The sequence below is a fragment of the Lolium perenne genome, chromosome 2, assembly GCF_019359855.2.
Source record: "Lolium perenne isolate Kyuss_39 chromosome 2, Kyuss_2.0, whole genome shotgun sequence".
Classification (NCBI taxonomy): Eukaryota; Viridiplantae; Streptophyta; class Magnoliopsida; order Poales; family Poaceae; genus Lolium; species Lolium perenne.
The window spans coordinates 38,804,527-38,830,449 of NC_067245.2; the positions used below are offsets into that span (position 1 = coordinate 38,804,527).

Here is a 25,923-nt window from a genome sequence, read left to right on the forward strand (position 1 = left end):
CATAGAGGCTGACATGTTGGACCCATGAGCCAGCAGGGCCCTCAACGTTTCAAAGGCGTCACGGGATCAAAAGAAAAGAACCAAGTAGTCATTAATTAGGTGTCAAAAATAAATCCAAGAAAGTAAATGTTTTACTTTTCATAGAGGCTGTCATATGGGACCCATGAGCCAGCAGCGTCCTCAACGTTTCTAAGGCGGCTGGGGATCGAAAAAAAAGCGAAGTAGCCATTAATTAGGGGTCAACAATAAATCCAAGAAAAGAAATGTTTATTGTTCTTAGAGGCTGACATGTGGGAGCTATGCGCCAGCAGCGTCCTCATCGTTTCAAAGGTCGTCGGGGATCCAGAGAAAAAGGCAATAGCCAGAAATCAGGGGTAAAAAAAAATCCAAGAAAAGAAATATTATTGTTCATAGAGGCTGGCATGTGGGACCCATGAGCCAGCAGCGTCCACAATTTCAAAGGCGGCACAGGATCGAAAGAAAAAGGCAAGTGACCAAAAATCAGGGGGTAAAAAATCCAAGAAAAAAACTTTATTGTACATAGAGGATGACATGCGGGTCCCATGAGCCAACAACTTACTCGTCGTTTCAGAGGGCCGAGGCGGCATGAGATCGAAAGAAAAAGGAAAGTGACCAAATATCAGGAGCAAAAAATAATCCATGAAAAGAAACTTTCATTGTACATAGAGGATGACATAGGGTCCCATGTTGTAGCAGCGGTCTGAACGTTTCAAAGACGGCATGAGATCGAAAGAAAAAGGCAAGTGACCAAATATCAGGAGCCAAAAATAATCCAAGAAAAGAAACTTTTATTGTACCTTTGAGAGTCGGCATGAGATTGAAAGAAAAAGGCAAGTGACCAAATATCAGGAGCCAAAAACCTAGAAAAGAAACTTTTATTGTACATAGAGTATGACATGCGGGTCCCATGACGCTGCAGCATCCTCAACGTTTCCAAGGCGGCAGGGGATCAAATGAAAAGGAAATAGCCAAAAAGCAGAGGGTGAAAAAAATCGAAGAAAAGAAACTTTTATTGTTCATAGTGGATGACATGTGGGACCCATGAGGCAGCAGCATCCTCAACGTTTCCAAGCAGCAGGGGATCGAAAGAAAAAGGAAATAGCCAAAAATCAGATCGTGAAAAATAATCCAAGAAAAGAAACTTTTATTTTACATAGAGGATGACATGTGGGTCCCATTTTGCAGCAGCGGTCTCAACGTTTCAAATGCGGCTTGAGATCAAAAGAAAACGAAAGTAGCCCGAAATTAGGGGGAATAAAACTCCAAGAAAAGAAAGTTTGTTGTACATAGAGGATGACATACGGGTCCCAAGGCGGCAGGGGAACAAAAGAAAAAGGAAATAGCCAAAAATCAGAGGGGTGAAAAAAAATCCAAGAAAAAAGAAACTTTTAGAGTTCATAGTTCATAGAGGATGACATGCGGGTCCCATGAGGCAGCAGCGTCCACAACGTTTCCAAGGCGGCACACAGGACCAAAAGAAAAAGGATGTACCCCTGCTGGGCCTTTTGATCAAAAAATAATCCAAGATAAGGAAGATATAAATTGGGGCTGCCTGGCCATCTGGGCCTTCTAACCTGCTGGACGTCTTTTGACTCGTACAATTTTAGCCCACTCCAAAACAAGAAAGTCCTATGCTTCGCAAAAACAAAACAAAAACAAGGAGATTCATATTAGTTCGTTTATGTAAAAATAAAGATTTAATTTATCCGTTTGCAATAGCTCAGAGCGAAATACACTTTTTATTGTCTGTAAAATAATCAAGATATCACATGTTTCTTGTACGGGGAGGCTGACATCGGGACCCATGAGCCAGCAGCGTCGTCAAAGTTTTAAAGGCGACAGGGGATCGAAAGAAAAAATAAATCAAAAATCAGTTGGTAAAAAAATCGAAGAAAAGAAACATTTATCGTTCTGAGAGGATGACATGCGGGACCCTTGTGGTAGCAGCATCCTCAACGTTTCCAAGGCAGCACGGGATCCAAAAAAAAGGCAAAATAGCCAGAAATTAGGGGTCAAAATAACTCCAAGAAAAGAAAGGTTTATCGTCCATAGAGTCTGACATGTGGGACCCATTAGCGAGCAGATTCTTCAACGTTCAAAGGCGGCAGGGGATCAAAAGAAAAAGGAAGTAGCCAGAAATTAGGGGTAAAAAATAACTCCAACAATGGAAACTTTTATTGTTCATAGAGGATGACATGCGGGACCCATGAGCCAGCAGCTTCCTCAACGTTTCAAAGGCGGCATGGGATGGAAAGAAAAAGGCAAGTGACCAAATATCAGGAGCCAAAAATAATCCAAGAAAAGAAACTTTATTGTACATAGAGGATGACATGCGGGTCCCATTTAGCAGCAGCGGTATCACCGTTTGAGATGCGGCAGGAGGTCGAAAGAAAAAAGGCAAGTGACCAAATATCGGAGCCAAAAAAATCCAAGAAAAGAAAGTTTTATAGTACATAGAGGATGACATGCGGGTCCCATTTTGCAGCAGCTGTATCACCGTTTGAGAGGCGGCAGGGGATCGAAAGAAAAAGGCAAGTGACCAAATATGAGGTGCCAAAAATAATCAAAGAAAAGAAAGGTTTCAACGTTTCAAAGGCGGCAGGGGATCAAAAGAAAAAGGAAGTAGCCAGAAATTAGGGGTAAAAAATAACTCCAAGAAAGGAAACTTTTATTGTTCGTAGAGGATGACATGGGGGACCCATGAGCCAGCAGCTTACTCAATGTTTCAAAGGCGGCATGAGATCGAAAGAAAAAAACGCAAGTGACCAAATATGAGGTGCCAAAAATAATCCAAGATTTATTGTACATAGAGGATGACATGCGGGTCCCATTTTGCAGCAGCGGTCTCAATGTTTGAAATGCGGCTTGAGATCAAAAGAAAAAGAAAGTAGCTAGAAATTAGGGGGTCAAAAAAAATCCAAGAAAAGAAAGTTGATGGACATAGAGGTTGACATGCGGGTCCCATGTGCCAGCAGCTTACTCAACGTTTCAAAGGGGCCAGGGGATCAAAAGTAAAAGGCAAGTGACGAAATATCAGGAGCCAAAAATCAGAGGGTGAAAAAAAATCCAAGAAAACAAACTTTTATAGCACATAGAGGATGACATGCGGGTCCCATGAGCCAGCAGGTTCCTCAACGTTTCAAACGTGGCATGAGATCGAAAGAAAAAGGCAAGTGACGAAATATCAGGAGCCAAAAATAATTCAAGAAAAGAAACTTGATTGTACATAGAGGATGACATGCGGGTCCCATGTGTAAGCAGCTTACTCAACGTTTCCAAGGCGGCAGGGCATCAAAAGAAAAAGGAAATAGACAAAAATCAGAGAGTGAAAAAAAACCATAGAAAATAAACTTTTATAGCACATAGAGGATGACATGCGGGTCCCATGAGCCAGCAGGTTCCTCAAAGTTTCAAACGTGGCATGAGATCGAAAGAAAAAAAGGCAAGTGACCAAATATCAGGAGCCAAAAATAATCCAAGAAAAGAAAGTTTTATAGTACATAGAGGATGACATGCGGGTCCCATTTAGCAGCAGCGGTATCACCGTTTGAGAGGCTGCACGGGATCGAAAGAAAAAGGCAAGTGACCAAATATCAGGAGCCAAAAATAATCCAAGAAAAGAAATTTTATTGTACGTAGAGGATGACATGCGGGTCCCATTTTGCAAGACGGTCTCAACGTTTCCAAGGCGGCACAGAACCAACAGAAAAATGAAGTAGCCAGAAATCAGGGGGTGAAAAAATCCAAGAAGAAAGATTTCAATTGGGCTGCATCTGGACATCTGGGCTTTCGAACTATCCTGCTTGGCCTTTTGACTCGTACAATTTCAGCCCACTCCAAAACAGGAAAGTTCCGAATTTTCTAAAAAAACAAGAAAGTCCTATGCTTCGCAAAGGCAAAAAAACAAGGAGATTCAACATATAAGTTTGTTTATGTAAAAATAAAGATTTAATTATCCGTTTGAAATAGCTCAGAGCGCAATACATTGTTTATTGTCTGCAAAATAATCAAGATATCATATGTTTCTTGTACGGGGAGGCTGACATCGGGGACCCATGAGCCAACACCGTCGTCAACGTTTTAAAGGCGGCAGGGGATGGAAAGAAAAAATAAACCAAAAATCTGTTGGTAAAAAATCCAAGAAAAGAAACATTTTCGTTCTGAGAGGATGACATGCGGGACCCATGAGGCAGCAACATCCTCAGCGTTTATTGTTCATAGAGGTTGACATGTGGGACCCGTGAGCCAGCGGCGTCCTCAACGTTTTAAAGGCTGCAGGTGATCGAAAGAAAAAATAAGCCAAAAATCGTTTGGTCAACAAAATCCAAGAAAATAAGCATTTACCGTTCTGAGAGGATGACATGCGGGACCCATGAGGCAGCAGCATCCTCAACGATTCCAAGGCGGCAGGGGAAATATCCAGAAATTAATGAGGGGTTCAAAATAAATCCATCAAAGGAAACTTTTATTGTTCATAGAGGATGACATGTGGGACCGACCTGCCAACAGCGTCCTCATCGTTTCAGAGGGGGCAGGAGATCAAAAGAAAAAGGCAAATAGCCAGAAATTAGGGGTAAAAAATAACTCCAAGAAAGGAAACTTTTATTGTTCGTAGAGGATGACATGCGGGACCCATGAGCCAGCAGCTTACTCAACGTTTCAAAGGCGGCATGAGATCGAAAGAAAAAGGCAAGTGACAAAATATCAGGAGCCAAAGATAATCCAATAAAAGAAACTTTATTGTACGTAGAGGATGACATGCGGGTCCCATTTAGCAGCAGCGGTCTCAACGTTTCAAATGCGGCTTGAGATCAAAAGAAAAAGAAAGTTGATTGTACATAGAGGATGACATGCGGGTCCCATGAGTCAGCAGCTTACCCAACGTTTCCAAGGCGGCAGGGGATCAAAAGAAAAAGGAAATAGCCAAAAATCAGAGGGTGAAAAAAAAACTTTTATAGTACATAGAGGATGACATGCGGGTCCCATGAGCCTGCAGGTTCCTCAACGTTTCAAACGTGGCATGAGATCGAAAGAAAAAGGCAAGTGAAAAAATATGAGGAGCCAAAAATAATTCAAGAAAAGAAAGTTTTATAGTACATAGAGGATGACATGCGGGTCCCATTTAGCAGCAGCGGTATCACCGTTTGAGAGAGGCCGCAGGGGATCAAAAGAAAAAAGAAATTGCCAAAAATCAGAGGGTGAAAAAAAACCAAGAAAATGAACTTTTATAGTACATAGAGGATGACATGCGGGTCCCATGAGCCTGCAGGTTCCTCAACGTTTCAAACGTGGCATGAGATCGAAAGAAAAAGGCAAGTGAAAAATATCAGGAGCCAAAAATAATTCAAGAAAAGAAAGTTTTATAGTACATAGAGGATGACATGCGGGTCCCATTTAGCAGCAGCGGTACCACCGTTTGAGAGGCGGCAGGGGATCAAAAGAAAAAAGAAATTGCCAAAAATCAGAGGGTGAAAAAAAAACCAAGAAAATGAACTTTTATAGTACATAGAGGATGACATGCGGGTCCCATGAGCCTGCAGGTTCCTCAACGTTTCAAACGTGGCATGAGATCGAAAGAAAAAGGCAAGTGAAAAAATATCAGGAGCCAAAAATAATTCAAGAAAAGAAAGTTTTATAGTACATAGAGGATGACATGCGGGTCCCATTTAGCAGCAGCGGTATCACCGTTTGAGAGGCGGCAGGGGATCGAAAGAAAAAGGCAAGTGAAAAAATATGAGGAGCCACAAATAATTCAAGAAAAGAAAGTTTTATAGTACATAGAGGATGACATGCGGGTCCAATTTAGCAGCAGCGGTATCACCGTTTGAGAGGCGGCAGGGGATCGAAAGAAAAAGGCAAGTGACCAAATATGAGGTGCCAAAAAAACTCCAAGAAAAGAAAGTTTTATAGTACATAGAGGATGACATGCGGGTCCCAGTTAGCATCAGCGGTATCACCGTTTGAGAGGCGGCAGGGGATCGAAAGAAAAAGGCAAGTGACCAAATTTGAGGTGCCAAAAAAAACTCCAAGAAAAGAAAGTTGATTGCACATAGAGGATGACATGCGGGTCCCATTTAGCAGCAGCGGTCTCAACGTTTCCAAGGCGGCAAGGGATCACAAGAAAAAGGAAGTAGCCAGAAATCAGGGGGTCAAAAAAAATCCAAGAATAGAAAGAATTTTGGTTCATAGAGGATGACATGCGGGACCCATGATCCTGCATCGTAAACGGCTCGATCGGAGAACGTTGAACGAGATGGCGCGATCTAGAAAAAAAATAATGCCAGAGAGGCTGCCATGTGGGCCCTACATCCCTGGGCGGTGTGGATTTGCGTTGACTCGGCCGGCGAACCCGAGATTCGCGATGCACCACGTCCCGGGCCACCATACGCGACGTTTTGGCCGCTTTCGTCGGGCTAGGTGGCCTCAAAAACGAGAAAAAAAAGTTTTGACATGCACCACGGAGGGACCAAAAATCGTCGGCCATGGTACACCAGCAACCACGGCGCGACTTCAACTTCGTCGGCCATGGCAACTTTTCTTGTAGTGCTAGGAGCCTTCCGGCTCTTCGTGTTGCTTAACCATTGCCCGCCGGTGGGTTTTGGCAGGTAACACCTCCGCATAGCCGAGGACCTTCGACCCCCCTCTGCCTTAGCACCAACACGGAGGAGAAACAGTTCCATCTAGGGCTGATACGCGCCCTAGCTTCCGCGTGCCGATGAGGCGACCATCATTGCCCCAAGCCTCTATGCGAGAAGAAACCCCTATCACCTTATGTAGAACGATAGAGAGGAAGAGAGATTGACGGAATATGATGGACATTGTATTGAGCCTCACGGGGAGAGTATATATAGGCTACAAGACTTGGAGGCCAAGAAGGCCGGATCTCCTAGAGATAAGGTAGATTAAGATAAAAATTCTAAATTACCAATACACATAAAAAATATCTCTAGCACTACCCCGCGGTCATAGCCTTAGTGACGCGAACAACAGTACCGTCACGGACGGTCAGACTGAAGAGAAGCCGAAGGTAGAAACCAACGGGCTGACACACCCTCCCCCGCAGTCGTACTGGAGCGTCGTGGACAGTGTTGCCTCGCGAATGGTTGGAATTTAGAGGAAGCCGATGAGGTGCTCATGAGAGGTGGTAGCCCTTTGTATCGATGTCGAGGTAGCCGAGAGCGTGGGTGCTGCAAGCTTGATCAAGGTAGCCGCGCGAGGGGATGCCATGGTCGATGTCATAGTCGGGTTGCCGGTGTCGAGGTAGCCACACATGAAGTCGCGGGCGCAGGGAAGCGCCATGGAGTTGACGGCGCATAGGTTCGCTAGTGTTGAAGACGGGGACTTGATCGAGGCAGTCGTCGAAGAAGGGTGTACATGCCAAAGATGATCTTGTTGAAACTGCAACGGGTTTGCGATATGCGAGGCGTTACATCGGGTTTGCCAAGCCCAGGGACACGGTCAGGGACAAAGGCACACTCGGCATTGCCAACACCAAGGATGCGTAGTACGGGACCAGTACAAACTCGATGCCACGTCAGAGAGACTAGACTACCACTCCAGGATGTTGCGAGTCGCAAAGCGACAAAGAGGGAGAGGTGTCGGTGCATTCTGCGGTTGGCGGAATACACAAGGAAATGTAGTGGAGGACGAGGCAATAACGATGGTGGCGAAATTGTAGTGGACGGAGACGATGGTGTAGTCGGAGGAACCCGCAACAGCATGGAGTAGACATGCAGGTTACCTGTAGAGGCGCGGCAGCGGTACACGATGTAGGCGAAGAAGAACCCGGCTGCATGACAAAGACCTTGCGCGGACGTGGCGACCTGCGTCGATGAGGGTGGCGCGGTAGTAGCGTAGGATGTCGAATCACGGAGACAGCAAAGTCGACTACGTGCAGCGACACCATGCCTCAAGAGGGCGGCATAGCTGCAGGGCGCGAGTCGGTGCAGCGGCTAGAGGCCACCGGTGTGTACACGCTTGGGAAGGCGCGTTGGAAGCCAGCAACGCAGACCAAGGGTGGAGGCGCTGCTACCCGAAGGGGTGACGCGGTGGCAACTCGTAACTCGATCGGTGCTAGGTGGGTGCTCGGGGACGTGCTTAGCGGAGACGTGCGGGCGATCGGCTGATCGTACCGATGGCGGTGTTGTAGGCGCCTTGGCATGGATGACGCGTAGATCGAAGGCAATGGCAGTGTTGCCGGTGAAGTGCCGGTCGATGGCAGCGAAGACGATCCAAGGGGCACGGCCACGGAAGCCTACCGAGGAAGGCACAGCCGCCGGCCGAGGGTCGCGATAACCTACCGTTGAGGCCACCACAACCTGCCAAGGCAGGTGCGACGACGATGGAGGGAGGCGCGCGGGTGCAGTGTAGATCGTCGATGCAGATGTAGGAGTAGAGACGCACGAGGACAATGGCGATGGTAGACTCAATCTATTCTACTATCGTTAAAAACAAAAAATAAAATGCAGGTCGAGTGACTGGCGAACAAAAAATAAAACTGATCTACATATCAGGGAAAAAAGACATGGGGTAGCCGATCAACCGATCGGCGAACAAACCCTCCTACGGGTTGCGCGGCATCCGGAATAGGTCATGGAGACCGACCTCCCTAGGGGAGGCACGATGCGGAAGCGTGTGCAGCGACTAGGTCTAGGATCTTGCGGCTGATACCACGAGAGATTTGCGAAATATGATGAATATTGTATTGAGCCTCATGTGACAGAGTATATATAGAAGGCCAAGAAGAGGCTCTCCAAGAAATAAGTAGGTTAAGCAGATACACATAACAAAATATATTTCTAACACCTACGAAAGCAGGACCCACCGCTGCGGAAAGGACTGGCAGAAGCTGTGGCAAGGGGCTGAGGCAGGGAGGAGTTGGAGGTGGCGGTGTGTCACATGGGGTTCGCGACACGGGAGGAGGGGAGTCTTTCTCCCAGTCCAGGGGCCTGTTCTAGGTTATACTAGAAGGACCTTGCGCGCTTTGCTGCGCCGTTTTTTGTTCATGGCGGAGATTTTCCTCTTGTACAGGCATGGTGGGATTGATTGCTTCATGGTGCCATTTCCGGTCTCATTTTCTCCCTCTTTGTAAACGTCATGCGAGAGCCAGTAAGATATTCTTTTTTTTTTGAATCTTCACTCTTGGTCTCCACTTCCGGATCCGTGCAGAAGAACATAGTTCAGTGGAGCTCGGGTCTTCCCATCATCATGACATAAACCATGAACCAATTACATGATCATGGATTACCGAGAGAGAAGTATGGAATCTGCAAAAGAATAAGAACACCACCACCATCATTAGACATGCAGATACCTCTGAAACTTCTTAAGCCAACTATACACATGAGAGATCCCTAAAACAGCAGTGCTTGACACAGCCTAGCCCATTTAAGACCGCGACATCCGTGAGACGCCTCAGCAGATTGCACCTTATAGTCAGACAGAAAGGCGGAAGAGCACAGACAAACAAGAACACTAAAAGGAGAAAAAAAAAGCCAAAAACAACCTCACCACCCAAACCGCCAACTATCCAGATCCCCCACCAAGAAACACAAATGACAGGCGACAAATGAAAAAAAAACACAGGCAAGAGCAACTGTGAACTTGCAAGATTGACTGAAATCAGCGACAAATCGCACGGCTCCACTGGCAACCACCGTACAACACACCCATGGTAGGGGAGAAAATCGCCGTTGATATGAAGGAATCGAACCAAGCAACACCTACCCACCACCACGGTGAACAAAAACAAAACACAAAAGAGATAAAATCATGATACACTTCAACCACAACATAAATTAAACCAAAATTAAATCCTACGGGAAAACTACTACTGACCCGAAACCTCAAGAAGCCAGCATGCACCACTGCCAAGCACGCGACCAAATCCCTATTTCCAGTCCCAAAAAATAACCACCACAGACCATTTTCCCTACGATGAGCCAAACAATATGCTGACATATATCAACTAATCAAAACTATAGCAGAATACGGGCAACAATTCATTTTTATCCTCAAAACTGACATGTACATGCCTCGACCAAAAGAATTGTTGCAGTCATATTACAGAATTTAATTAATGGTATAGGACAGCGTTTTGCATTAATTTTGTGAGCACACAAATTTTTTATGCAGGTGGAATCTAAGGCCATTTTGGCACACAAGACAGTCGGGTCAGACAACCATTTCTTGCTAGATCTCTGATCGGAGTAAAATGGGAACATAATATAGAAACTCCAAGCATGTTGAAGTGAAAAAAAAACAATACCAAGCATGACAACTTGTTGCCAGTCTAAGGTGTGATATATGTACCCACATGGTTTAAGAGTTTAAAACAACACTTCTACTGATTGACTAAGCCTAGTAGGTGCACTCTAACAGGACATGATTCAAGCATGGGCAATGCCTGAACTTCAAGCCATGAAGTAGCACTCCTCCAATGAATGGAAAAAAGGTAGTTGCTATAATGCTACTACAACTCCTACCCTTTGATTTCATTTTTGTTTTAGATGCAAAAGCCTTTCATGGATGACCTCCTGGAAGATGACAGTCTCGAACGAAAAAACCATTTATCGACCAAAAGAAGCACGTGTAACAGAGAATCTACCATGCCACCATCACATAAATCATGGTCAGCGTACACTCTACCAGGAAAGGATCACAAAGAGATGACCATGACATAAGTTAAGACCGTAATATATTCTACAAATAAACTTGGATTCATGGTAGAGCCAAAGATAAAGAAACCACAAAAACCAGGAGGTAAACTAAGAAATACTTCGATTGTATGAAAAGGTATCAATGAACCCAGGAAACAAGTACAAACAGATGCATACTGCTTAAAAATAAAACACTATCATATTATGTTACCTTACAAAATAGTGGTTATAGATGATAATATAAGAGGGAGCGCTGACCTTGTCTAAATCTTTGTTGCATAATTGTAGAAGGAGGAGACAAAGTATAGAGATTAATTCAATTGTTGGGTACTAACACCACAAAGCCCTTGTTTTGTTTTTACAGCACAATGAATTCATGCTCCGATGCTGGTAACTGATAAACCTCTACATGATATATGCTAATTGCGCCGCAAAGAAATATACCAATCAATAAAACTTAATACAACCGATTTAGCACATATGTTAAATCAGCTGGGTAAAAAGAACATATATGAAGCTAACAGCCCAGCTGACAATAAAATGCATGAACTGAGCTAACTGAATATGCCAAATTAACTCAATTCAATCACTCTAGCTAGAACCAAATCACTATTGTCCATTGATAGCCAATGCATACAAATAAATACACACACATATCCTACATCCACATTTACAAAATGCAACCCCATCTCCTCCCCGAAGCTTCCATTCCCCCTGCCAGAACACCAATAGGTAATAGTAAACGAATCCAGCAGATAACCACAGACATAAAAACAAAATGGATCACAAATCCATGAGCTGAACCAAAAATGTATTCCCTCTCTAACCTGAACAAGGAACACGAATAAAAAATGCATGTGTCTGCAACTTTGAGATACGGACGCTCTACCAAAATCATGAAATCTGAATTAGTCAACAAGTCATTGAAGGGAGAGAGCAAGATATGAGTGCCTCACCCGCTCCCAACACTAGTAGGAAAAGCCTCATCAGTGGCGCACCAAAAATGGATTCTGTGGCGCGTGGGAGGTGCGCCACAGAAACTTCGCCACAAAAATAAGGTTTCTGTGGCGCACCTTCCCATGCGCCACAGAATTAAGGTTTCTGTGGCGCACGTGTTCCTAGGTGCGCCACAGAAAAGAGTGCGCCACAGAATTGGTTTTCAGTGCGCCACAGAAATTGCTTGTATTATACTCGATTTTGTGCTGCCTGCTATACACATGCAGTTTATAAACAGCAATATACAGAGATACATGTTATATACAGCAACATTCAGATATAATATAAATATCATGTACATTGCACAGATATAACATAGACATCATCATCACATTACTTAGAACCCGATCGAGATACATATATAGTGGCAATTAAGTGTCAAATGTTTTGCATACAACTCTTAATTCATACAAATTTCACAATTTCGAGATAGAAAGTAGTCTTCATCCGGTTCCTCCTTTGCTCCCTCATCTCTACCCACCAGGCTCGATCCGGTTCCTCCTTTGCTCCCTCATCTCTACCCACCAGGCTCGCTTGCATCGGGGTCTTCATATCCAGTTCGTACTATGATGAAAATGGAAGAAAGTGAGACCAACAAGTCCGATGCACAAGAGAAATGGAATAAATGCCTCATACATTGTTGGTCAACACAAATATTAACATTTAGGGATGGCGTAAGCGAGACCAAGTCCGATGCACAAGAGATTGATATTTGTGCTATCTTACCAGGCTCACTTACGCCACCCCCAAGTGTACTGGGACCAAACATTTTAATCATCGGCATTTTGAAAATCTCAAAGCAAATGGAATGACAGAATGGAATAAGTGCCTCATACATTATTGGTCAACACAAATACTATGGTCAGAAACCATAGTTGCAGTATACACCGCAGTATACTTTGCAGAAGGGCCCCCTTTCCCCGGCCGCCGTTCCGTGAACGGGTCCTTAACGACACAACAACGCTGATCTGCCTCTCCGGCGCAGAACCACGGCAGTCCCAGCCGCCTCCCTTGTGGCCGCGTCTCCTGCGCTCTTCTGCATGGCCGGACCACGATTGGACTCACCGGGGGAATAATGATAATCGCCATCAACACTATCGCCAGACTCCACAGTAGCATAGCAGTTTGCAGCAGATGCCACTTTTCTTCCCTCGCCGTGCATTGAACGAGTCTTTGATGCAAAGACCGTGCCGGCCTGCCCAGAGGCCGGCACGGTCTTTGCATCAAGGACTCGTTCACTGGACGGCGAGAGAAGAAAAGCGGCATCTGCTGCAAAGTACTCTACACCTGTGGACTCTGATGATAGTGGTGATGGCGATTATCAGTATTTCCCCGGTGAGTCCAATCGTGGTCCGGCCATGGAGAAAAGCGCAGAGCCCACTAGACACGGCCACAAGGGAGACGGCTGGGACTGGCGTGGTTCTGCGCCGAAGAGACATGTCGGCGTTGTTGTCTCGTCAAAGACTCGTTCACGGAACGGCGGCCGGGGAAAGGGGGGCCCGTCTACAAAGTATATTGCGGCGTATATGTGACCAAACATTCTAATCATCGGCACTAAAATGGAAGAAAGAGCCAAGTGGTATCTCAACTAGATATCATATGCCTCATACTTTTTTGGTCGAAAGAAATATTAACATTCAGGGATGGGGTCAGCGAGGCCAGGTAGGATGCACAAGAGATTGATATTTGTGCCATCGCACCAGGCTCAGTGGCCCCACCCCAGAGTGTACAAGTGACCAAACAATTTAATCATCGGCACTAGAATGGAAGAAAGGCCAATGCAATTAAGAAGTAGCTAGTATGAACTAAATGGAATGCCTCATACTTTGTTGGTCGAAACAAATATGAACATCCCGGGATGGCGTTAGTGAGGCCAGGTAGGATGCACAAGAGATTGATATTTGTGCCATCACACCAGGCTCACTAGCGACACCCCGGAGTGTACGAGTGATCAACCAACCATCTAATCATCGACAAGTACAAAAACACCACCAAACCAAAGAACCATGGTGACATAAGTCAAGATGCTCAAACACACATAGCATGCATGGAGCAGATGCTCCAAAGGGATTATTCATCACTTGGTATATAGACCAAGTGATGCTGGCAAAAGAGAGGCCAATCAAGAACCAGTAAATCCAGTAAGTGATAGATATGCCTAAACAAGCAACAACACATAGCATATCCCAGCTAACCAGATGAGACAAGTCTTGGTAGCCAACTGAATCACCTAGCACCACCTAGCCTTTTAAAACCATCAGAAACAGTCCTTTTTCTTCAAAGGATACCACAGTGGCATTCATTTACATGATCCCCTACTGTGGATATCTCTATTTTCATCAAAGCCAACAAGAAATAGAAATTTATCATTACTCAGTTGAGTTCAAAACACCACCAAACCAGCAACCATGGTGACATAAGTCAAGATGCTCAAACACACATAGCATGCATGGAGCAGATGCTCCAAAGGGATTATTCATCACTTGGTATATAGACCAAGTGATGCTGGCAAAAGAGAGGCCAATCAAGAACCGATGAAATCCAGTAAGTGATAGATATGCCTAAACAAGCAACAACACATAGCATATCCCAGCTAACCAGATGAGACAAGTCTTGGTAGCCAACTGAATCACCTAGCACCACCTAGCCTTTTAAAACCATCAGAAACAGTCCTTTTTCTTCAAAGGATACCACAGTGGCATTCATTTACATGATCCCCTACTGTGGATATCTCTATTTTCATCAAAGCCAACAAGAAAAGGATACCACAGTGGCATTCATTTACATGATTCCCTAATGTGAATATCTCTATTTTAGTATACCATCATAAGCATTCCATTTAAATCACACATTTTAGTATCTGTTCTTATCCAAGTTTTTGCCTCAGCCTTTGCATCATTGGCTGAGCCAAGACATCAAGCATCTGGCCAGGGAGCATTCTTTCTTTTTAGGGAACTATATGAACTATATGCACATGATCCAGTAAGCATCCCCACTAATCAGAGCATTATAAGCATAGTAGCATACCATAAGCTCACAAGAATCCATCAAGTAAATCTTCACAAGGATACCACAGTAGCATAGTAGCATACCATAAGCTCACAAGAATCCATCATTTTCTTCACAAGGATACCACAGTAGCATACCATAGTAGCATTTCATGCATTTAAATGAACCAGTAGCATCAAAACCAACCAAATGTCCAACTGGCAAGCATTACCAAGTGAGCAAGTCTTCATTACCTTGTACAGGTTCAGACATGGATTTATTTCCAACAAAGGATGGAAATCAAATTAACATCATTGAATTAAATTGAATCATTACCATCACATGGTTCATCAATAACAAGTGGCAGTAAACCTCCACAAACAACACTATCCATATGCAGGCAACAATATACTAACCACTAGCACCTTTTTATTAGCAGCATAACAATATACTAACCACTAGCAATCCAGGCTCCAAATGGAACCTTTGGAGCAGATATATATAGAGCCAATATAGCATGTCACTCCAAATGAAAATATCCATATATATGCGGGCAACAAAGTAATTTATTCAGATACTGCACATGAGCAGCATCACTGAATCAAAGAAACTAGCTGCAATGCATCCAGAGCAACAACATCAATGCATCCAGAACAACAGCAATGCATGCAGAGCATCATCAGCACAACCTAGAAGCATGAGCATTTCGTCGAGCACATTGTGCTCGCGCGGGAGAGGAAGAGGGAGGGGAGGGGAGAGAGTTCACCGACGACAGGGGTGGAGGAGGAGGTTGACGACGACGGCAGCGGTGGAGGAGGAGGAGGACGCGGCGGCTCCTCCACCTTCACGCGACGACGGCGGCCCCTCCTCGCGGCGGCCGCCCCTCCTCGCCGTAGCGGCAGCTTGTGCTGCAGGTGGCGGGGATGGGAGGACCGTGGCGGCATCCGGCTCTCGCGGAGGAAGGCGGCGGCGACGGTGATGGCGACGACCATGGTGGCGCGCGGCGGATCGGAGGAGAGGGGAGAGGGGAGAGGGGAGATAGAGGTGAACAGGCGGGGGAGGGGCACGGGCGAGATGATATAAGTTACCTTAATTCTGTGGCGCACCAGAGCAAGTGCGCCACAGAATCAGTTACTTCTGTGGCGCACAGAAGCACGTGCGCCACAGAAAGAGTTATTTCTGTGGCGCAGCATGACATGTGCGCCACAGATATACCTACACTAATAGTTGGTGGTGGCAGGATGTGGGCCCCATACAATTTCTGTGGCGCAACGTTCAGCAGTGCGCCACAAAAGTAAGCTATTTCTGTGGCGCACCCAGCGTGGTGCGCCACAAAATAACATTCTGTGGCGCATTTTCAGTGGTGCGCCACAGAACTAAGCTCTGCCTATAAGGGTTTTCCTACTAGTGCAAAGATCATTTGCAGTCTACTCGCATCGCTTTGTAGCTCCTCCATCTTCTCAGGGCGGATGACCGCTGCGGCCTATTCACTGCTCGTCAGTCGCCGACGCAGGTAAACAATGTGTGACCTTGCTTCCCTCGCTGACCACGTCTCCAATGACGGCCAAAGGTGGTCGCCGGCACCGAGGCTTCACCTCTGCATCGATGCGGATCTCCATCGCTGGCGCGGTGTCGCCCGACCATGCCTCCGCTTCTATCGGGGGCACCGAAGCCAGCGCGGCCTCGCCTATGTGTCGGGCCGATCCTACGCGCCGCACCGTCCTCCTCTAGCACGGCACCTGCAAGTCTTCACCATGGGTGGGTTCCGGCGGCAGGACCGTGGGAGTGACTGGGGAGGGGATTGCTGCAGCGACGGCGTTCCTATGGGGAGCAGAAGATGTGTTATTTTTTCATGGGAGGTTGACTGGCTTAGGAAGGATTAGGAAGCGGTGGGATCGAGTCGACTAAACCGACCTAGGTGCTGCCGTGGAACAAGTGGAGCGAACCGAACAAAACAAGCGGGCCACCGTGGAGCAACCACAGCTCTCGGCAACCCTGGGAGCTTAGAACTCTTAGAAGATTCTTAATTCATGGGTTCTCACTGTATACTATGGTGAGTAAATTCACTGCATAGGTAACTAATACTCCTTTCGTCTCATGAAATTTGTCCGAGATTTGTTAAAATTTAGATGTACATAGCTACTATTTAGTGTCTAGATATATTTAAATTTTGATAAATCTTAGACAACCTTTGTAGAACGGAGGGAGTACAATATGATTCAGAATACATATACATGTTCATATCGAATAGCTGATGAATCGTAGCTACGCATGGCTCATCAGTTGTTTAGCTCTGGCCACAAGCGCGGGTAGAGGTATACTGTGCTTCATGAGTCCTGCATCACCCGCAAAGAACCTGTAATTTTCAACCCACGTAGGTGTATGCTCTACCATTAGCAGTGCTTCCATCATCCAATATTTGTTGAAACAGCTAATGCAGCTGGGACTGCACTCTACCATGGATATGGCATGTTCAATTATCGCCCTCCTGATCCCAGGACAGTGAGCAGCAGGTATCATATTTGAGTTCAGTGCATTAACAAGCCTCTCCGTAAATCTTTCCTTAATCTGGCCATGCTCTAGTTCCCGCGCAAAGTCTTCAGGAATGACCTTACATATTTGTGAACTAAGGCCAACAAGGATCTCCAGTTCTGTCCCTTCTACATCCATTATTCCTTCCATCACCTATAGCGAAAATAGCTAAGCTATGTAAGACATGATTAAACTTCAGAAAAAAGTGAAGTTTTTTTTTCATTAAATGGCAATCTAAGAACCGTGGTGCTGACATCTATTTGTTTATCTGCGGGCGTATCGTGCTACAGCAGCGGTAAACTGGCAGTCCATGATGTAATCAAGAAACAAAACGTTGTAAAAACATCAGTATATATTAAGCTACAATATCCTCCTCTAATATTGCACTAATGGCTTAAATTTGCAGGGCTTACCTCTCGCAAAATGTAGGAGACTTCCTTCAGGTCCGATTTGCCAAACTTAGCTCGAGCATGCAAACACATGTTCCGCAACAGGCTTGACGCTATGTACCTGTACCTGTCACCTTGGATCATGACTGTGAGTTCCTTGATGAATGCATACCCTGGTTCCGCTAACATGGCCAAACAGTTGTTGGCACTCTCAATTGCCAGAACTGCCAAAGCTTGCCCGGCTATCATTCTTAGCAAGTGATCTGAATCTTTACTTGAAGGTGCACTTTGGCTGAGAAATGCATGCATCAACCTGCTAATGATCACTCGGATGTGACTTATCTCCTCTCTATTACCGTCCCTGGCAAGGTTTCTAAGGAGTTCTGCTGTGAGCTCCCTAAGTTCCTGGCTGCTCCCATTGTCATCCAAGATCTCTGCTAGATTGCTCAAAATGAAGGGATGTTCTAAAATCTGCTGACGCAAAGCAACACCTAATTTCCCTTCAGTACTTGAAAGGCTTCTCAGCAGCTTCAGTGATGAACCTTTCAGTAGTGCTTGATGTGTCTCATTAATATTTGCAATATCAGTTCTTTTGGTAGTGAACTCTATGATCTTTGAGATGAGGCCAGTTGCTCTATAGATTTCTGTACAACTCTCAAGATCAAATCTAGCAAGCTTGTTAAGAATTAACATTCCCACTACAGGGAGGATATCCGTATCCGTGGATGGCTCTTCTTCCAGAAAGGACCGCTTCCAGCATCTGAGTATACGTGGCTTTTGTTCATCCATGTTAGTTGGATCCTCCCTCGGAATCAAACAATACACTGCCATCTGCTTCAACCATTTAAGCATCGGGGAGGTCAGTTCACTCCTGCTAATTTGCTGAATCGGGTTAGAGTCTTGTAGTCGCTTAGGGCTACAAATGTCTAGAAGAGGATCCTTTATTTTCCTTACATTGGTCTCCAGAAGTGAGGCTATAAGCTGCATCTCCCTAGGGACATGGATAACACTGAGGCTATCAGCGATCTCGGCTGTGACTTTTGCTGCAAATGATCTAATATCTTTATGCCCTTCACTTGTCCAACCCAACATGTTGATCAAGCAGGTCATTGTCTTCATGCAAGTGGTGAGTTCTGATATGGCTTTAGTCTTCAATTGCTCCTTTTTGAGAAAGTTGTGCAGCATCTTTAGCCCATAGAGCTGCTTCTTGGGCGAGTCTGACTTCAATGAATCCATTGCAAATCTGACGAGGCTGGTCTTCTCTGGAGCAAGCACAGTCCCGTTCATGCATTTCTCGAAGGCATCTTCATAGTACAAATTGACACATTCCACTCCTAGGGTACCTCTAAATCCAGCATTGCCGACGAGGGATCTCCGCAGGATGAATGAAAAGATCTCAAGGATACTAGCAATAATATACAGTATTCCTTGGCCAACCACCATTGCATAGAAGATGTAGAGAGATGACATAAGGTTTGTGTTTTCCCCAAGGTCACCCTTATAAGCATGATCACTGTACTGGTCTTTAGCTTTATGGATTCCGTACGCTGCCAGCGTGATGCGCAAAACTGCTGCTGGAATCTGAAAGTTGCCTAATGAAACTATCATCAGAACCATTACGTCGATTATCAACATAGTGAACTTAGCGGAGCCATCAAAAGTGGACACTAACATCCCAATTGTAGCAAACATGCTCATGTTCAGAATAACTTGACGCCAAAATACAATTTTGCTTCCGAGAAACCGATCTACTATTTTGATGATACTTGGGAACTGCAACCTGCTGATTGTTAGTAGGAGCACGACAACAAATAATACCATGTATAGGATCCTCTTGGCAATGGAGTTTTTGAAACTGAGCTTGTGAACGTTGAAGTCCTCATCCAAGGTATGGAGTATAGAGGGGCAAAGCAATAGAATTGCAACCATTGGACTCCATAATGACATGGCATCACGTAGCGGACTGCATATGAGTAGTCTTGCATACGGAGATAGAAATAGGCCAATCCAAAGTAATCCAAACAAAACAAATGATGTATCACTGTCTTGTATGATCATCCACACGATTCCGTTGGAAAAGCATGCGAACACGATCAACCCGTTCGAGCCAAGGGACCTAAAAGCACCTCTCGTACGAAAGAATAATTGGTAATCTAGCCTGTTGTTGCGGCTAAACATCCTGAAATACATATATTGATGATATAGTTAAACTAAAAGGATGATGTGCAATCCATCCATAAAGTAAAGACAGCTAGCATGCATGCATCTAAATTACAATGATAATTTTGAAAACCGGAACCAAGAGAAACTTAACCTGCGGGGTGTCTCTCCGCTCGCCAGTCTCGCAACGATGAGCAAAAATGGGATGGCAACAAGTGTGAGAGGGACATGGAAATGGTGGGACTACAATTTTTCCATTTTATTTTTCAACACCAAAAGATCGAAACAAAATATCTTTATAACCACTTGTCTAAATTACGAACCATTTTCACGGTTGTACTCCTCCCGTCGAGATCTTTGAACCTAAATCTCATGTTGATAGGTTTTGAGCAACATTTTTTGTACTTACAAAACATACTCGATATGTGCTGATTTAGGAAAAATATGTGCTAAAATATGTCTAGATTTATTAAACCTGTGATAAGTACTTAGGGCCAGAGCGAGTACCACAGATTTTAGTGTAATTACTAGACCATGTAGCCGAAAGGAATTAGTGCAGTGTGCATGTCTCCTTGATAGAGTAATCATATCTTTATCACTTTCCGTACCAAAATAATTGACTCGATTTTATCTAGAATCACATGTATCTAGATGTGTTTTTAGTGTGTATCTGGACATGAGTATCTAGTGCCACACAAATAATATGCCCTATATACATGGCCCACATAGCCCATTCTACCATTGCGATTGATGGCCTAATAGTGCAAGCCAAATATTGACCGGTCGATTGATTTGTGCGTGCTATCTAGTAATTTCTAGACAAAGGCCGAATCCCATCCGGGCGTAGCAGACTAGATCGTGCATGTAGATGGATCGATAGATCGATCAGTTTTCCACTCACTCTGCCATTCCACAATCTATTAGTTTCTAATTCGTTTCGTTGTTATACTTGGGCATACCTCAGGCTAGGTTGGGTCTCGGGCCGCCCAGAGAAAGCCCGAAGATGAAAAATAAGGCTCAGGTCTGACCTAGCTAAAACGCTCGAAAGACCAATGGGCGACGGACCATACTTCTTCATTATTGTGTCCATTGGGCCTAAATATTTTAGTTCCATACCTAGTACTTCCTCCGTTCCTTTTTATAATGCATATAGATTTTTAGCATTTGTTTCAGAATATAAGGTTGTAGCTTGGCTTTTTTCAATTACACCTTCTACCGGTTAGCTCCCACACGACATGCATGAAAAAAATCCATACAAAAGGGAAATAATTAATTGAGATCCCTAATGCATGACCCCAACGATTCCTTATATTTATGAAGCATTGTTCTTCTTTCCTGAATAGTAGAACCTGGCTGCACATATATGGAGAGTCAACTAGAGAGATTTGTGAGATTTGTTATGTTAATTTAGGAAGTTATGGATTTCCCTCATTTTACTCTGATCTCAAATCGTTAAGCCAGGAGGTCTTATGTAAAAAGATACTCTTGCGCTAATTTCTGTGCCAAAAAACTATAGGCACTATAGAATGAAACAGAGGGAATATATTATTTGGCTGAGTTTTGGGCAAATCTGCCCATGCCCTTGTATACACCCGATCAAATATAGAGAATTTAAATGCATAAATCTGTGACAAACATGCCTAAATACTGCTTGCTTTAGGAGCACCTGAGACCCAAATTCAGGCAGTTGCATTTGTAGTATTGTATACACGAAAAGGAAAAGCAGGTACTCCATCAATTTCATAATTCATGTCGTTGTTTGTCATGATTTCAGTTTAAATTTTAACTTATACCACGACAGAAATCATAGAATGGAGAGAGCTGGTGGCAAAGAAAGATCAACTCCAAGTGCACAAAGTATTTGGGAGGATCTATGCGCCTTAAAGCATCTCCAGCCGCGTCCCCCAAATCGTCCCCCAAAGGAATTTGGGGCGCGCCGGACAAAAAATGCGTTCCAGCCGCGTCCTCCAAAGCCCATTTTTGTCCGACGCGTCCCGATACGGTGTCCGGCGCCCCGAGCCTGTCCCCGTCCCACAGGGGACGCTCCGGGCACGCCGGACACAACGAAAAGCGAGGCGAACCGACGCGGGCCCGACGCGTCAGCGGCTCGGAAGGCTAAAACCCCGTCGCCTACCTTTGGTCAAGCGACGTTAATGGCGTCCCGGTTTTCCCAGGCGACGCAGGGACGCGTCTCGTCGTGGAAGGCCGCGTGGCCGTCCGCGCCGGCGTTATTGCGTGCAACCACCCGCTGCCGCCGCTGTTTTAAGACGCCCTGCAGTTCTCACCGCTGTTTTAAACCTTCTCGTCGCTGCCGCCTCCCCCCTCCCAGATCTTCTCCTCGCCGCTCCAAAAATGTCGAGCTCGTCCTCCCGCAAGATCGCCGCGGCGAACGGCTTCGGCCGCGGCAGCCTCACCGTGCAGGAGGCGTGGGCGTTGTACCACGCCCGGTATCCAGTCCCGCCGGACATGCGGCTGCCAAGCAGCGGCGGCTGGAAGATGGCCGTGAACGGCATTGGCATCCGCAACGGTGCTCCAAGGTTGGAGATGCCGTCGTCACCGCCGCCGTCTCCTCAATGGCAGCCGAGGAGGACGACGTACTCGTCCTCCTCGCACTCTTCTTCCTCAGGACCGGCGCGATCGACGCCGTCCTCGTCGTACCGGTCGGCGCCCTACACCGTCCCCAAACGGGAGGTCAAAGAGGAGCCGGCGACACCCGTCAACACGAGGCGTGGCGGCAGCGGCAGCCGGCGTCAGCAAGGGAGGCGCGGCGGCGCCCTCCTCATCCCGAAGCCGGAGGTGAAGGAGGAGCCGGAGGAAACGTCGCAGGCGGCGCTGCTGGCGGAGTACGAGCGGCAGCAGCGGCTCATCGCCAGCAACGACGACCCCGAGGACTGCCCAGGGCTGCGGGCGGCGTTCTTGGCGTCCATGAACGACAAGGACGCCTGGAGGGGCGACCTCGACGCGGCGATCGCCATGTCCATCCGCGACTCCGGCAAGCCGCTGGTGGACCTCACCGACGACGGCGAGGCAGGACCAAGCGGCTTGGTGAAGGACGAGCCCGTCGAGGAGCGCGTCAAGCAGGAGGTCGTCACCGACGCCATGTACAACTTCCAGCAGTGGATCCTCCTCAAGTGGTTCTAGATTAGGTTTAGTTTAAATTTAGTCAAATTTCGTTCGAATCTATGTAAGTTTGGACGAATCTTAATCGAATCCCGTTAAGTTTAAAATTTCCGAAATTTTGTTTGGGGGACGCGACTTGGGAGCGACGTCCCCCAAACGCGGCACGAACGAAACACGTCCCCCAAACGCTCAATCCGGCGCGGTTTGGGGGACGGTTTGGGGGACGCGACTGGAGATGCTCTTACTCAATTGATTTGGGTAGCACCGCCTTTGAAACTCCATCACACCCAGATCCATCTGAGGCCACACGCCCACGTTGACAGCCCCACTGCTCCGGTCATCCTCCTCGGCGCACTAATCGGATACGCTGTCAGTCATGGTCTTCACTGTGCTGACATGAGAAACAATGCTCCGCACTTATGCCGTTGGATGATGATGCCTATCAGGGTTTTGGTTACCGGTCGGGAAATCTGGTTACCGACCGGTAACCGAGTTTCCCGAGCACCCCCGGTAAAGACTCTTACCGATCAAAAAATCCCGATTTTTTTTGAATTTTTTGAATTTAAACGCTGCAACCATAGATAAATACTGTAGTCTACGAAGCTGCACAATATGAATTCATGGCTTGGTGGTTGTAGACGATTTTGCGCAACTCCAGGTTCTGTGTTCGATTTCGACGCCCGTCTCTATTTTTTAACGATTATTGCCTCTGTCCGTGTCGAATTTATTGTCAATTTCACATAATTATGCAAAAAATGTGAACTATAAAGTTCGAACCGTCAACCTGGAGGTACGTATGCAGCGGTAGACGGAGCATAACCAGTTGGCTAGTAGATTGGTTGTGAATACATGCGGATCCGATCCTAAATAGCCATTGCTCAACAAATTTGAATTCAAATTTTAGATTTTGAATTTGTTTGGGAACCGGTCGGGATTTCTCGGTTACCGCGGGAACCGGGAATCCCGAGCACCCTCGGGAAAAAAATTCTGTCGGGAGCCAAAACCTTGATGCCTATCATATGGCAATACCATTGGAATCGACTTTTCCAATTCAAAGTATCCCACAACTAAAGGAAGACGGTGTGTATCTTTTCGGTAGAGAGGGCGGGGCAATTTCTCCATTTTGGTTTTTTCTTTGGAGGAACCCAGAGGTTGAGGAAAGCTAAAACGGTTGTGGCTTTTACCGAAATCATTATGTATTGTTGCAGAAATTCAAGGAACGGCAGCAATGAACCGGGTATTATGCCAGTTCGAAGCATGAGCACCGCCTTTTGTTTTACGTTTTCGTCGCCCTAAAGAAAGTAAGCGAAAATGAACATATCGTGCGTTATGTAGTTGCATATACGTACCTCAGAGCTTCCAGGAAGATTATGATCGCCGCAAACAGGAAATCACGATCGGGACGGAGCACCGTGGGGTAGCCTCCGAGCAGGACGACGGTCGCCCAGGTGAAGGCCAGCGTGCCTAGCGCGTTGCCAAACCTCTCCATCGACGCGACCACGCGAACGAAGCGGTTCAGCCACTTCTCCGGCAGCGCGGCGGCTGCGGCCTTTGCCGGCGGTAGTATCCGCCGGCACCTCTACGCGGTGCTCGGCGTCGGCAAGGTCGTTCGCCATTGCGCACGTACTGCACTGCAAGCCAAGCGGTACCTACCAGAGCAGCCGCAGAACACGAATGGTTTTGCTCTAATTAGCTCGCAGTATATCCTCTGTCCGATAAATAGATCTCTGCAGAGATATTATATATGTTTGTCTTCCCTGAGAAAGAGAAGAAAAGCATTCCACGCCATGTCAGTTAACCGTGGTCCGAGGGCCAAAAGTGTTCCCATCATTGCAAGGCGCGAGTCGCGAGCACAGGTCTCCGGCCGGTGACTGGTTCTACTAGCTTCTAAGGTGTACCGGATGTCCAGGGTCCGGTGAAAACAACTCTCGCCTTGTCTTGTCCGAAGAGCTCGCTGTTGAGGCGGCCAGCATGGAATCTCCACAGATCGAGTCAAGCAACATGGGACAAGAGAGAACTCCCGGAAATTTCCACTCACGACCGCTTGTCTCAAAAGTTCAAACCAAATTTTGATGATTATCAAGTGCTTCCGGCAATTAGATTAAAGCTTTTTTAAACATAAATCGAAGTTTTTTGTTTTGCTGGTGCCATTGTTATGGCGGCGCCAGTTTTCAGAACGCGAACGTGATTATGCATGTTAAACTGAACACCACCAACCATGATCTGTAAAAAGCTACTCTCCGATCCATAATAAATGTTAAATGTTAGAATACAAGTTGTATTAGGTTTAACAGTCCTAGTCGGTTTGTTATACTAAGTCGGTGCGCCTAGGCCCTCATATATACCCCTTGTAACCAGAAAATATTGCTATCGATTATTACTCTATACAATTCTACATGGTATCATACTTCCGATCCTAGGGTATGGCCAACCCGCCGAGCCTGCCACCGCCGCCCGGCTACTTTGAGCGGCGAGCCGCCATCATTGCCGCAATGGTCGCCGCCGCCGCGGCCCCCTCCACCTCTACCTCTACTTTAGCTCTACCTCCACCAATAGCCCCTTCAATCTCTTTCACCGACACTATCTCCGATATTAGCCCCTACATCCCCATAACCCTAGACCTCGCTGCTCACAACTACTACCATTGGAGTCACCTCTTCGACGTCCACCTCGGGTGATGCAATCTCTGTTTCACGCCGCTGTCGACGCTCGCCCTCAACTCCATGATCCGCAATGGGTCAAGGATGATCTCGACATTATTCAATGGATCTACATGAGAGTCTACACGGAAATCTTCAATCTCGTGCACCGTGATGGTGCCTCCGCCGCCGATCTATGGACATCCCTTCGTCAGCTCTTCCAGGACAACATCGACGCTCGCGCCAACAATCTCCACACCGAGCTTCAGAACACGGTGCAAGGTGATACACCCGTCGGCGTCTATTGCCAACGCCTCAAGGCGATCGTGGATGAACTCCGCGAACTTGGTGATCCGATCGACGATCGCCATCTCATCAATGTCCTCCTCGTCGGCCTCAGCGAGCTGTTCGAGAAACAGG

At 46.3% G+C, this 25,923-nt stretch overlaps 1 protein-coding gene across 2 annotated transcripts; it reads right to left on the reverse strand.

The window, feature by feature from the left end:
• Window positions 1-16,804: 16,804 nt before the first annotated feature.
• On the reverse strand, window positions 16,805-24,567 carry LOC127331841 (uncharacterized). Of its 2 annotated transcripts, XM_051358051.2 has the most exons (4): window positions 24,214-24,567; window positions 17,609-19,763; window positions 17,121-17,348; window positions 16,808-17,019 (listed from the first exon to the last, which is right to left on the reverse strand). In XM_051358051.2, the coding sequence occupies exons 1-4, from the start codon at window positions 24,351-24,353 to the stop codon at window positions 17,005-17,007; spliced, it is 2,538 nt and encodes an 845-aa protein (XP_051214011.1). In that variant the 5' UTR covers window positions 24,354-24,567; the 3' UTR covers window positions 16,808-17,004. The 2 variants fall into 2 exon arrangements, with proteins under 2 accessions (XP_051214009.1, XP_051214011.1); XM_051358049.2 differs by having other exon boundaries at window positions 16,805-17,348.
• Between the last annotated feature and the right edge of the window lie 1,356 nt (window positions 24,568-25,923).

Coding starts and splice junctions, on each gene's coding strand:
- LOC127331841 (XM_051358049.2), bottom strand. CDS start 24,353: ATGGAGAGGTTTGGCAACGCGCTAGGCACGCTGGCCTTCACCTGGGCG. Junction 19,764..24,213: donor ATCTTCCTGGAAGCTCTGAG/GTACGTATATGC, acceptor TATGTATTTCAG/GATGTTTAGCCGCAACAACA. Junction 17,349..17,608: donor TCTCCTACATTTTGCGAGAG/GTAAGCCCTGCA, acceptor TTTTCGCTATAG/GTGATGGAAGGAATAATGGA.